This window comes from Heteronotia binoei, chromosome 2 (genome assembly GCF_032191835.1).
Source record: "Heteronotia binoei isolate CCM8104 ecotype False Entrance Well chromosome 2, APGP_CSIRO_Hbin_v1, whole genome shotgun sequence".
In the NCBI taxonomy this organism is placed as follows: Eukaryota; Metazoa; Chordata; class Lepidosauria; order Squamata; family Gekkonidae; genus Heteronotia; species Heteronotia binoei.
This window is the reverse complement of record NC_083224.1, coordinates 97,519,480-97,533,253: the sequence shown is the minus strand read 5'-3', so window position 1 is coordinate 97,533,253 and position 13,774 is coordinate 97,519,480. Positions and strand designations below refer to the sequence as shown.

At 44.0% G+C, this 13,774-nt stretch overlaps 1 protein-coding gene across 2 annotated transcripts in view; it reads left to right on the top strand.

The window, feature by feature from the left end:
* The window catches only part of KIF2C (kinesin family member 2C), a 63,066-nt gene that overhangs the window by 38,311 nt on the left and 10,981 nt on the right, over nucleotides 1-13,774 (top strand). For both annotated transcript variants that reach the window (XM_060231694.1, XM_060231693.1), the window contains exons 14-16: nucleotides 9,058-9,200; nucleotides 10,116-10,320; nucleotides 12,859-12,969. In XM_060231694.1, coding sequence (XP_060087677.1) covers nucleotides 9,058-9,200; nucleotides 10,116-10,320; nucleotides 12,859-12,969 — 459 coding nt within the window. The remainder of the gene's footprint in view (nucleotides 1-9,057; nucleotides 9,201-10,115; nucleotides 10,321-12,858; nucleotides 12,970-13,774) is intronic.

The following is a 13,774-nucleotide window of genomic DNA, read 5'->3' as shown; positions in this document are numbered from 1 at the left end:
TGTCCGGATGCCATTCTCAGCAGTTGGGGAGAGCACTTTCAGGAAAAGGTGGCACAAGGAACCTGGTCCTAGGAAGAGTCTACTCAGAGCATCAACTTCTTGGAGCTCAGGGCTATCAAACTCTGCCTCCTACCTTTCATGATCTTCTAGCACAGGGGTGGCCAAACTGTAGCTTGGGAGCCACATGTGGCTCTTTCACACACATTGCATGGCTGTCGAAGCCCCCACCAGCTTGGAGAAGGTATTTCTTTAAATCACTTCAGCAAGCCAGTTGGTGGCTTGGAGACTGTATTTAAAGGTTAAAGTTGCTTTCTTTCTACCGCTCTCCCCCTCTCACCCCATATATTTTTCCTCCCTTCCTTCCCTCCCTCCAACATCTGACGTTCATGTCTTGTGGCTCTCAAACATCTGACAATTCTATGTGGCTCATATGTTAAGCAAGTTTGGCCACTGATGTTCTAGCAAGACAGGATGTTCTAATACACTTGGATAAACATCTGCCAAGTCCTATATCAACCGTCAGGGAGGCACAACATCCAAATTCCTGCATGTGGAAGCGAAGAACATCCTATGGTGAGCAGAGGTTCATCTTTGGTCGCTTAAGGCTGTTCACATTGCAGAGGAGAATAGTATCTTCATGGTCTGGCTTAGTCAGAATTCCTTGGACTTGGAATGGATGCTGAATAGGGAAACCTTCCAGCAGATTTGTCACAAAGATCTGACTTTTTTGATTATTTGTTCTGAAACTCTTCCAGGTATAGACATGAAGCTGACAGGTTGGTAGTTACCTGGATCCTCCTTTTTCCCCTTCTTGAAGATGGGGACAACATTTGCCCACTCCAGTCTTCTGGCACCTCACCTGTTCTCCAAGAATTCTCAAAAATAATGACCAAAGGCTGAGAAATTGCACTCACAGGTTCTTTTAGTACCCTTGTGTTCCCAATAAGGTAAGCAGACTTTTTGCAAAGAGAGCCACCTAAACACAAAAGGATTTAAAGGGACTGTATATTTAAAAAGCTATTATGAAGGCAGAATGCCAACAGGGGGGTGGGGGCTTTCCATTGTTTTGCACTGAGTGTCACATGTATGACTATCTGCCCACTGGACAGATGTCTTGGGTGTGTGCTCGATGCAAGGAGCTCCTGGTCCTCAGGGAACGAGTTCACACCCTTGAAGCTGAGGTGCTGACCTGGAGAAACAGAGACAGTCAGTTAAGCACTTGGGGAAGGCTCTTGGGAACTTGTCAGATGAGCCCCACTCTGAACATGGCAGCCCCGTTGCTGCCAGGGAGCATGAGGGTCAAGCGCGAATGGCACCGTGCTGAGGATAAGGGGCATGTGCCCTCAGAAGGGACCTCTTCTTCAGTTGGTGAGCGGGTATCCTTTCGCGCCAAGGAACCATCTCTGGGCAGGGAGGGAGGGGGGGTCTTGGTAATTGGTGATTCGATCCTTAGACAAGTAGACAGCTGGGTGGTAAAACCGCATACTGACCGTATGGTGACTTGCCTGCCCGGTGTGAAGGTAGCAGACATTACGCATGTTGTAGATAGGCTGATACAGCACTGGGGAGAAGCCAGTGGTCGTGGTGATGTTGGCACCAATGATGTGGGGAAATGCAGTCGTGAGGTCCTGGAGGAAAAATTTAGGTTGCTAGGCAGGAGACTCAAGGCCAGGACCTCCAAAGATAGCCTTCTCAGAAGTGCTACCTGTTCCATGTGCAAGGCTGGAGAGACAGGCACAATTTAGAAGTCTCACTGTGTGGAAGAGATGATGGTGTAGGAAGGAAGGGTTCAAGTTTGTTAGCCACTTGGATGCTTTTTGGAACAAGCGAGAGCTGTACAAAAGAGACAGTCTCCACTTGTTCCAAGAGGGAACTAGGCTGCTGGTGCTTAAAATCAAAAAGGTGGTAGAGCAGTTTTTAAACTGAATCTTGGGGGAAAGCTGACGGGATGAAATGTCTTTGGTTCGGGTTGACTCATCTCAAAGAGATGAAGGGTTAGCTGTTACTTTTCTACCAGGCTATGGATTAGAGTTGTCCACTGAAATGGTGACAAACAATATGGACTGCCTGGCAAAGTCTTGAGTCAGCAGGAGGAAGGTTGCAGGCCTAACTTGCCTGAGAAATTATAGATGTTTATATACAAATGCTAGAAGTGTCCGAGGTTAAATCAGGGAGTTGGGATGCTTAGTGTTGGGGGAAAACATAGACATTGTGGGCATTTCAGAAACTTGGTGGAATGAGGAGAATCAGTGGGACGCAGTGATTCCTGGATATAAATTATATTGGAAGGATAGGGAGGGAAGGGTTGGAGGTGGGGTGGCTCTGTATGTCAGAGAGGATATACAGTCCAGTAAGACTGAGGAGATAAGAGAATTAGATTCCCTTCTAGAAATGCTTTGGGTCCAATAATGGGCCCCAAAGGAAGTGTAACTATGGGAGTTTGTTATTGCCCACCGGATCAAAACTACAATCCTAGAAGCTCAGATAAAATATATACCTTGTCAGGAAAGGCACAAATAGGTATTTTAAAAAGCCTACATGGTTAACAAACAAAGTAATGGGAGCTGTAAAAGGTAAGAAGGATTCCTTTAAGTGGTGGAAAGCTAGTCCAAGTGAGATTAATAAAAGGGAACACAGGCTGTGGCAAATCAAATGCAAGTCTTTGATCAGGCAGGCAAAAAGGGATTATGAGGAGCATATTGCAAAAAACATAAAGACCAACAATAAAAATTTCTTCAAATACATTAGAAGCAGGAAACCAGCCAGGGAGGCAGTGGGGCCCTTGGATGACCAAGGGGTAAAAAGATTACTGAAGGAGGATAGGGAAATGGCTGAGAAGTTGAATGCATTTTTTGCCTCCATCTTTACTGTGGAAGATGAGAAACGTTTGCCTATTCCAGAACCGCTAATCTTGGGAGAGGTGTTGAAAGATCTGAGTCAGATTGAGGTGACGAGATTTGATTTCTTGTTGTTCAGTCGCACAGTCAAGTCTGACTCTTTGCGACTCCATGGACAAAGTCATGCCAGGCCCTGTCTTCCACCATCCTCCAAAGTCTGCCCGAATTCATGTTTGTTACATCAGTAACACTGTCCAGCCATCTCATCTTTTGCCTTCTGTCTTTGCTAGCATCAAGATCTTCTCCAGGGAGTGCTCCCTTCTCATTTGGTGGCCAAAGTATTTGAGCTTCAGCATCTGACCTTCCAGGGAACAGTCTGTGTTGATTTTCCTTAGGACTGACTGATTTGGTCTTCTTGTAGCCCAAGGGGCTCTCAAGAGTCTTCTCCAGCACCATATCTCAAAAGCATCTATTCTTCTGCGCTTGGCCTTCCTTATGGTCCAGCTCTCACATCCATACATTACTACTGGGAATACCATGGCTTTGACTACACGGACTGTTGTTGGCAACTGATAAGACAAATTAAAAACTGATAAGTCACCAGGCTCGGAAAGAACTCAAAGGTGAAAATGTGGATCTCCTGACAAAAATATGTGATCTGTTATTGAAATCTGCCTCTGTTCCTGAGCACTAGAAGGTAGCAAATGTCACCTCCATCTTTAAAAAGGGTTCCAAAGGAGATCTGGGAAATTACAGGCCAGCCAGTCTGACTTCAATACCGGGAAAGTTGGTGGAAACCATTATCAAAGAGAGAATGAGTAGGCACATTGATGAACAAAAGTTATTGAGGAAGACTCAGCGTGGGTTTTTTAAGGGAAGATCTTGTCTCACTAATCTGTTAGAGTTCTTTGAGTGGGTGAACAAACATGTGGACAAAGGAGACCTGATAGATTATGTTTACCTTGACTTCCAGAAAGCTTTTGATAAAGCTCCTCATCAAAGGCTCCTTAGTAAGCTTGAGAGTCATGGGATAAGAGGACAAGTCATCTTGTGGATGAAAAGCTGGCTAATTAATAGGAAAAAGAGAATGAGTATAAATGGGCAATTTTCTCAGTGAATGGTTGTAAGCAATGGGATGCCACAGGGCTCTGTACTGGGACCGATGCTTTTTAACTTGTTCATTAATGATTTGGAGTTGGGAGTAAGCAGTGAAGTGGCTAAGTTTGCAATTGACACTAAATTGTTCAGGGTGGTGAGAACCAGGGAGGATTGTGAGGCACTCCAAAGGGATCTGTCGAGGCTGGATGAGTGAGCGTCAAAGTTGCAAATGAGGTTTGACATGGTCAAGTGCAAAGTAATGCACATTGAGGCCAAAAATCTTAACTATAAATACAAGTTGATGCTGTGTGAACTAGCAGAGACTGACCAAGAGATATTGGGGTCATGGTAGATAACCCATTGAAAATGTCGAGACAGTGTGAGATTGCAATAAAAAAGGCCAACGCCATGCTGGGAATTATTAGGAAGGGAATTGGAAACAAATCAGCCAGTATCATAATGCCCCTGTATAAATTGATGGTGCGGCCTCATTTGGAATACTGTGTACAATTCTGGTCACCACACCTCAAAAAAGATATTATAGCTTTGGAAAAAGTCCAGAAAAGGGCAACTAGAATGATTAAAGAGGGTTGGAACACTTTCCCTATGAAGAAAGGTTAAAACGCTTGGTGTTCTTTAGCTTGGAGAAACGTTTTTAACTACCCGCAGATTGATTGGGTCAATATGTGTTCTGGTCGAGAGAAAGAGATTGAGTTTCTTGATGCTCTCAATGACTGTGCTATGGAGCAGATGGTCTCAGAACCTACCAGGGGTGGGGCGATCCTGGATTTGGTCCTAAGTAATGCCCAAGACTTGGTGAGAGATGTAAAAGTAATTGCGCCGCTTGGGAGCAGTGACCATAATGTTATTGATTTCACCGTTTGTATAAATAGGGAGTTGTCCAAAAAGATCGCCACAACCATGTTTAACTTTAAAAGGGGTAAATATACTGAGATGAGGAGGCATGTGAGGAGGAAACTGAAAGGAAAGGTACATACGGTCAAAACCCTTGGGGAAGCTTGGACGCTATTTAAAACTATAATCCTAGAAGCTCAGATAAAATACATACCACAAGTTAGGAAAGGCACAAACAGGCATAAGAAAAGGCCTGCATGGTTAACAAACAAAGTAATGGAAGCTGTAAAAGGTAAGAAGGACTCCTTTAAGCGGTGGAAAACCAGTCCAAGTGAGATTAGTAAAAGGGAACACAGGCTGTGGCAAATCAAATGCAAGACTGTGATCAGGCAGGCAAAAAGGGACTATGAGGAGCATATTGCAAAAAACATAAAGACCAACAATAAAACTTTCTTCAAATATATTAGAAGTAGGAAACCAGCCAGGGAGGCAGTGGGGCCCTTGGACGACAATGGGGTAAAAGGATTACTGAAGGAGGATAGGGAAATGGCTGAGAAGCTAAATGAATTTTTTGCCTCCGTCTTCACTGTGGAAGATGAGAACTTTTTGCCTGCCCCAGAACCACTAATTTTGGAAGGGGTGTTGAAAGACCTGAGTCAGATTGAGGTGACAAAAGAGGAGGTCCTACAACTGATAGACAAATTAAAAACTAATAAGTCACTGGGTCCGGATGGCATACATCCGAGAGTTCTGAAAGAACTCAAAGTTGAACTTGTGGATCTTCTAACAAAAATCTGTAATCTATCATTGAAATCTGCCTCCGTTCCTGAGGACTGGAAGGTAGCAAATGTCACCCCCATCTTTAAAAAAGGTTCCAGAGGAGATCCGGGAAATTACAGGCCAGTCAGTCTGACTTCAATACCGGGAAAGTTGGTAGAAACCATTATCAAGGACAGAATGAGTAGGCACATTGATGAACACGGGTTATTGAGGAAGACTCAGCATGGGTTCTGCAAGGGAAGATCTTGCCTCACTAACCTGTTACATTTCTTTGAGGGGGTGAACAAACATGTGGACAAAGGAGACCCGATAGATGTTGTTTACCTTGACTTCCAGAAAGCTTTTGATAAAGTTCCTCATCAAAGGCTCCTTAGAAAGCTTGAGAGTCATGGAGTAAAAGGACAGGTCCTCTTGTGGATCAAAAACTGGCTGAGTAATAGGAAGCAGAGAGTGAGTATAAATGGGCAGTCTTTACAGTGGAGGACGGTAAGCAGTGGGGTGCCGCAGGGCTCGGTACTGGGTCCCATGCTCTTTAACTTGTTCATAAATGATTTAGAGTTGGGAGTGAGCAGTGAAGTGGCCAAGTTTGCGGATGACACTAAATTGTTCAGGATGGTGAGAACCAGAGAGGATTGTTAGGAACTCCAAAGGGATCTGTTGAGGCTGGGTGAGTGGGCGTCAATGTGGCAGATGCGGTTCAATGTGGCCAAGTGCAAAGTAATACACATTGGGGCCAAGAATCCCAGCTACAAATACAAGTTGATGGGGTGTGAACTGGCAGAGACTGACCAAGAGAGAGATCTTGGGGTCGTGGTAGATAACTCACTGAAAATGTCAAGACAGTGTGCGTTTGCAATAAAAAAGGCCAACGCCATGCTGGGAATTATTAGGAAGGGAATTAAAAACAAATCAGCCAGTATCTTAATGCCCCTGTATAAATCGATGGTGCGGTCTCATTTGGAGTACTGTGTGCAGTTCTAGTCGCCGCACCTCAAAAAGGATATTATAGCATTGGAGAAAGTCCAGAGAAGGGCAACTAGAATGATTAAAGGGCTGGAGCACTTTCCCTATGAAGAAAGGTTGAAACGCTTGGGACTCTTTAGCTTGGAGAAACGTCGACTGCGGGGTGACATGATAGAGGTTTACAAGATAATGCATGGGATGGAGAAAGTAGAGAAAGAAGTACTTTTCTCCCTTTCTCACAATACAAGAACTCGTGGGCATTCGATGAAATTGCTGAGCAGACAGGTTAAAACGGATAAAAGGAAGTACTTCTTCACCCAAAGGGTGATTAACATGTGGAATTCACTGCCACAGGAGGTGGTGGCGGCCACAAGTATAGCCACCTTCAAGAGGGGTTTAGATAAAATTATGGAGCACAGGTCCATCAGTGGCTATTAGCCACAGTGTATGTGTGTATATAAAATTTTTTGCCACTGTGTGACACAGAGTGTTGGACTGGATGGGCCGTTGGCCTGATCCAACATGGCTTCTCTTATGTTCTTATGTTGACTGAGGGGTGACATGATAGAGGTTTACAAGGTTATGCACGGGATAGAGAAGGGAGAGAAAGAAGTACTTTTCTCACAATACGAGAACCTGTGGACATTCAATGGGAATTGCTGAGCAGGTTAGAATGGATAAAAGAAAGTACTTATTCACCCAAAGAGTGATTAGCACATGGAATTCACTGCCACAGGAGGTGGTGGCGGCTACAAGCATAAACAGCTTTTGCATCACAGCTTGCTTTGCCAGACTTGCTCAATCTTTTTTCTCCATTGGCTGACCAGTACATGAAGCAACTTAAGTACAAAAGCTTGTAAAGCCCAGCCATTTATGTTTTGCCCTGGGTCTTAGGCTCAAAGCATTGACCATGAGATTTCTGTAATGAATGTCAATAAATCAAAAGTAGGTTTGCAACTTATAGACACACACCTGAGCAACGTACTCAAGATTGCTACAGCACAGACTGGCTCCAGATTTTGATGCAATAATTCAAAGCAAGAAGTCTCTGTTATCAGAAACTTAAATAAAATATTGCAAGAGTGCTAATTTTTAAAAAATATTCTAAATTTTAAAAAAATCCTTAATTTTGTTTGTTTGTGCTCTTTATAAAGTTTATATCTTTGCTACTCGGCATTGCATTTTATGGCACACATGGCCCAGCCCAACAAGGTCTCGTTGATGCCATATCCAGCCCACATAACAAATGACTTTGACACCCCTGAACTTGGTGTTTATACTACCCCATGTTGATCCTAGGCTGCAACTACCTTCTCTCATCATGTGCTCTGTATTTGCCATGTTGAGCACCTTTTCCCTCACAAGAGAAGACTGAGGAAAAATAGGAGTTGAGTAGTTCTGTCCTCCTTATCACCTGTTACAGTTTTTCTTTCCTGTTCCTATAAGTGGCCTAACATGTCCTTGCTCTTTTTCTTACTTTGAACATAAGAAAATAATCTTTTTTTGTTGTTTTTAGAACCTCTCACTAGCCTAAGCTCATACTGAGCTTCAGCATTCCTAACTTTCTCTCTAAGCTCTGGTTATTTGTTCATATTCATCCTTAATTATAAAACCCTCCTCCCATTTCCTGAATGCACCTTATTTTAAGAAACTCGCACCCCTCTTGAACTCCCTTCTCCTTAAGTATTTCTGGCCATGGGATTCTTCCTGGCATAAGTTGAAGTTTGTCAAAATTTGCTTTCCTGAAGTCCAACCTATATAGCTTTTCCCTTCTCCAAGACTGTATATTCCAAAATTACATAGTCACAACTACCTAAGGTGCCCAGTACTTTTCACTTCATGAACCAATTGTTCCCTGTTGGTGAGAATCAATTCCCAGAAGTCAGTCCACTCATTCACCAGCCATTACAGGACTGACAAGAGCTTTGGATAAGGCTGCCTTTGGAAGAAGGGTCCTGCAGTATACCCTTTCAGGCTAGGAGCTGAGGTTCTTTCCCTCCCTGAGGTATACTGCTTTTCTGTGTCACAAGCATAGAGACTGCCCCACCCCGGACCACTGTAGAATGGAAGATTTTCCACACTTAACTGTGAATGTTCCTTCTCGGTGGTCCTGGGGTGGGGCAGTCTCTTCCCACCCTAGGGTAGAATTCTTTCTTGGCTGGCTCTTGAGCTGGAATAGGTATGCTGTTACAACCCTATGAGGCTTCAATGTTTCCCTTTCAGTTCTTGCCTGACCTTGTAGATCTATCTTAGATTCTTCAGCTTGTTCTCTGTGTGGTTTGTTGTCTTTTGGGGGGGATCATTTCTTGAGGTACATCTTTTCATATTTGGTACTTTATGGGAGAGGGGTTGTACTGTGGCTCCCCTCCAGGAATCACAAGAGTTCAGTGACCCTGCCTGCTTTCAGGGAGAAGCTTCTGCCCCCCAACCCCAAGAGTACTGAGAAAGAAGATTCTTAGTAAGTGAGTAAAATCTTCTGTTCTGGTAGCAGCCTCTTCATAATTGTCTCTGTTTCCAAATTCAGTTGTTTGACCTTCTAAACAAAAAAGCAAAGCTGCGGGTACTGGAGGATGGAAAGCAACAAGTCCAGGTGGTTGGATTGCAAGAAATACAAGTGAGCTGTGCTGAGGATGTAATTCGAATGATTGAGATGGGGAGTGCCTGCAGGTTGGTTGCTCTTCCTGCTGTTGCTTAAGCTTATAAATTTTCTATAAGAATATATTGCGGGGGTGGGGGCAGGGGATAATGTCAAAACACATAGAGCTACAGTATTAGGGAATCTAAGCAGATGTAGACCTAACCTGCAATCCTGATAGATCAATTCAAGCCCCATGTAAAAGCAGGACATACACATTCTCTTTTTCAGAAAAACTAAATTTGTAGGTAATAGTTTATTTATATATCCAGTTGTGAAATCCTGCTCCTTCCCAATGTGAATAGTGAAATCTGTGCACTGGGGCCATGAAGTAGAAGAGAAGGTTTTGTGTGTTTTCATTTTGAGTGAACTGTGTGAGTATGAATACATGTTTTTTGGGTATGATTTTGGTTTAAATTGAGGCTTAACTGGTAATACCTTGCACACTTTTTAATCAGATATCTGTACACATATATATTGTATGCAGGATATACATACACATTCCCTTTTTGAGGGGTTTTTTTTAATTGTGGGAAGTAGTTTATATATCTACTTGTGAAATCCTGCCCCTTCCTCACATAAACAGTGACATCCATACCAAACATTTCAGAATTTCTTTGTAAGAACCTATAAGATATTTGATGCTATAAAGCAGAAAGAGGGTGCCTTTTTGCATGTGGGGGGAGTACAGCAGCAGAACTGAAATGGAGGGTATTGCAGAAATGTTGCATAGCAGATACTGCAGGTAGGCTTGTGTATTTTGTCCTAATTTCCACAGAAAACCCCCAGGAATGGGAGCATTAGTTAAAGTATGAAATGGAATGAGGTCCTTGTTGCACAATCTATTTTGGTGGGGGTTTTTTGGGACAAAGACTGAAGGAAGCAGTTGGTATAGTCATTCTCTCATATTTACAGTCCAACAAACACTTCTATTATCTCTGTTGCAGGACCTCTGGACATACATTTGCAAATTCCAGTTCTTCACGCTCCCATGCTTGCTTTCAAATTATTCTGCGCAGAAAAGGAAAACTGCATGGCAAGTTCTCCTTGGTGGACTTAGCTGGAAATGAGAGGGGTGCTGATACATCCAGTGCTGATCGTCAAACACGGATGGAAGCAGCAGAAATAAATAAGAGTCTGCTGGCATTGAAGGTATGGAGCAGGGCGTAACTACCATGGTTGCCTTGCTAAGAGGGGAGGATGACAATCTGGATCAGGCAATAGCAAAGCCAGGCCTATTCTGCCTACTGTTTCAGCCCTATATCGCTGCCTCCTTAGTTTAGTAAATTTAGGAAGAACCATTTCATGACATTTAGGACTGCATCTGTAAAATAGTTAAATGGTACGGTGTCATTTGTAGGAATTCACATAACTTGTTAAAATAGCCGGCTATCCGTGAACTGACTGGGACAAAACTAGGAAGAGGAACAGACTGTGATCCTGATCCTGCTGGATTTAATGGCTCTAAGCTTTTGTTTGTAGTGTTTTAGTTTATGCTGTTATAGCCAGAGTCGGTGAACTAGGCGATGGCCTGGGGTGCCAGCTCCTACAGGGGCACGGGTGGGGGTAGCTGCCCCCTCCCCGTCCCTGCTTGCACCATCCCTGAGCCTTTCTCAGCTCTGAGGGGTCAGGAACTCCTCCATCCCTCAGAGCCAAGAAAGAATGCAGCTTCCCCTGCCTAGTGTGCTCCAAACTTGGAGCACACTGGGAAAGGGAAGACATCCAGTGTTCTTTCTGGGGTCCTCAACCTCCTCTGCCGCCACCCCCTCCCTTCCCTTCTGCTCTGCCTCCCCCTCCCCTGATCAGAGTGTGCTGCCTCTTTGCCCCACCGGCTGTGAAGCAACGTGCATCTTACCCTTCTTCTAAGAATGCACTTGAGGAGGCTTGGCTCCCCCTCCCTCCCAGTTCTGGAAAGGAGGGGGGAGAAGATGCATGACGTGTTGCAGCCAGTGGGGCCAAGGCGCAGCGTGCTGTGATTACACTGGGTGGGGGGGAAGCGAAGACATGCCCGACCCTAGGCATACCTCCTCAGGCTAGCTGGCAAAGCCATGCCTCCTCCGTCGCGCGAAGAGAACATCAAGCAGCACCACTGGCTGCTGACCAAGGCGGTCAGGTCAGTGGCGGCTCAACTTGGCGGGGGGGGGGGGAGAATAGAGTGGGCTGCTGCCTGGAAGAGGCCCCCAATTGCCCGGCATAATGACGTCATGTCATCATGGTGCACTTCACACATGCAACAACTTTTTCCACAGGAGGGCATGCATTGGGGTTCTGCCTTGGGCAGCAGAACCCCACGTGTCGAGCCTGGTTATAGCGTAGAGTGCTTGCTTTCAAGAACCCTATTCCAACCTTAACAGACCTCTCTAAAGGAGAGAGGATTGTGAGGCACTCCAAAGGGATCTGTTGAGGCTGGGTGAATGGGCGTCAACGTGGAAGATGCGGTTCAATGTGGCCAAGTGCAAAGTAATGCACATTGGGGCCAAGAATCCCAGCTACAAATACAAGTTGATGGGGTGTGAACTGGCAGAGACTGACCAAGAGAGAGATCTTGGGGTCGTGGTAGATAACTCACTGAAAATGTCAAGACACTGCGATTGCAATAAAAAAGGCCAACGCCATGCTGGGAATTATTAGGAAGGGAATTGAAAACAAATCAGCCTGTATCATAATGCCCCTGTATAAATCGATGGTGCGGTCTCATTTGGAATACTGTGTGCAATTCTGGTCACCGCACCTCAAAAAGGATATTATAATATTGGAAAAGGGCAACTAGAATGATTAAAGGGTTGGAACACTTTCCCTATGAAGAAAGGTTAAAACGCTTGGGGCTCTTTAGCTTGGAGAAACGTCGACTGCGGGGTGACATGATAGAGGTTTACAAGATAATGCATGGGATGGAGAAAGTAGAGAAAGAAGTCCTTTTCTCCCTTTCTCACAATACAAGAACTCGTGGGCATTAAGTGAAATTGCTGAGCAGTCAGGTTAAAATGGATAAAAGGAAGTACTTCTTCACTCAAAGGGTGATTAACATGTGGAATTCACTGCCACAGGAGGTGGTGGCGGCTATAAGCATAGACAGCTTCATGAGGGGGTTAGATAAAAATATGGAGCAGAGGGCCATCAGTGGCCATTAGCCACAGTGTGTATATGTGTGTGTGTATAATTTTTTTTGGCCACTGTGTGACAGAGTGTTGGACTGGATGGGCCATTGGCCTGATCCAACATGGCTTCTCTTATGTTCTTAATGGTGTTGGTTAACACATGCCTCTCTAGAATGGCTTTCTTCTAATTTTGTTTTGTAAAGTAGATTTGAAATTGCAGCCTTACCTAATCCAATAGTATTGCTTCTTGGACTGTTTTGTCTACCATTGATGAGAAAATATAAAACAAATGTTTTCCTGTGTAATCTTTATGGTTAATCTTGGTGGCTTTTTATTAACCTTCTAAAGAAGAACAAGGATGAGCAGATTCTCATTGGGCTGTCCTATGAGGTTCCTGGGGAAGGAGATTATCTTGCATATTTTTGTATACAGTATCTTCAGTGCAACAGTATGCTCTAAGAGTCTGCTTAACTCTGATTAAATGGAATCTAGTTCCAATTCTTTTAATTGAATTGGCTTCTAGGTTTCTATAATCAAAATTTTACCTAGCTGAATGCTGTTTGAAGATGTGTGTCCATCTCCCTTTTTGTAGGAATGTATCCGTGCTCTAGGCCAGAATAAGCCACATACACCTTTTCGGGAGAGTAAACTCACCCAGGTGTTGAGGGACTCTTTCATTGGATCATATTCCAGGACTTGTATGGTAAGGCCAGCTGTTTAATGTATGATCTTAATTGCAATATGAATCTGAGTTACAGCTTTGCTTCTTTTTTCAGTTAGTTTTGTTAAAGACTAAAAATACACTTGCAAGCAAATCTTGATCCAGATATTATCCTTAGTTCTTGCCTATTGCAAGCAGCTGATTTCAAGTCTGTTGCACAAAATTAGTGTCAGAACCATGAACAAAATTCCAGGAAGCAGATGAGTATATAAAATTGCTTGTACCTACTGAGATTTCTGTTCCACTTAGCTGAATTGGGGAGGGACGGTGGCTCAGTGGTAGAGCATCTGCTTGGTAAGCAGAAGGTCCCAGGTTCAATCCCTGGCATCTCTAAAAAAGGGTCCAGGCAAATAGGTAGTAAAAAACTTCAGCTTGAGACCCTGGAGAGCCGCTGCCAGTCTGAGTAGACAATACTGGCTTTGATGGACCAAGGGTCTGATTCAGTATAAGGCAGCTTCATATGTTCATATGTCCATAAATTTCAGTAATCAGGTTGCACATCTTCTCCCTAAGAGGTGGAGGACATCTTGGTTGTTTCCCACCATCCAATCAGGGAGGCAGGAATCTTAAAAACTTCCTCTTCCTGTGGCTGTGGGAACCACCCTTCTTCCAGTTTATTTCCTGCCTCGACAGGGAGAGCAAGCATTTAGGCTAGGTTCCTATCCATTCAATTAATCTTCTATCTGTTTAAAAAAAAATTTCTTCCTCCTTCTTACCTTGCTACTTTTTCCTTGCTTCTAACAACTATCTCCTCCAGCCTTTTTTCCATCTTTTCCAGTCCTTCTTC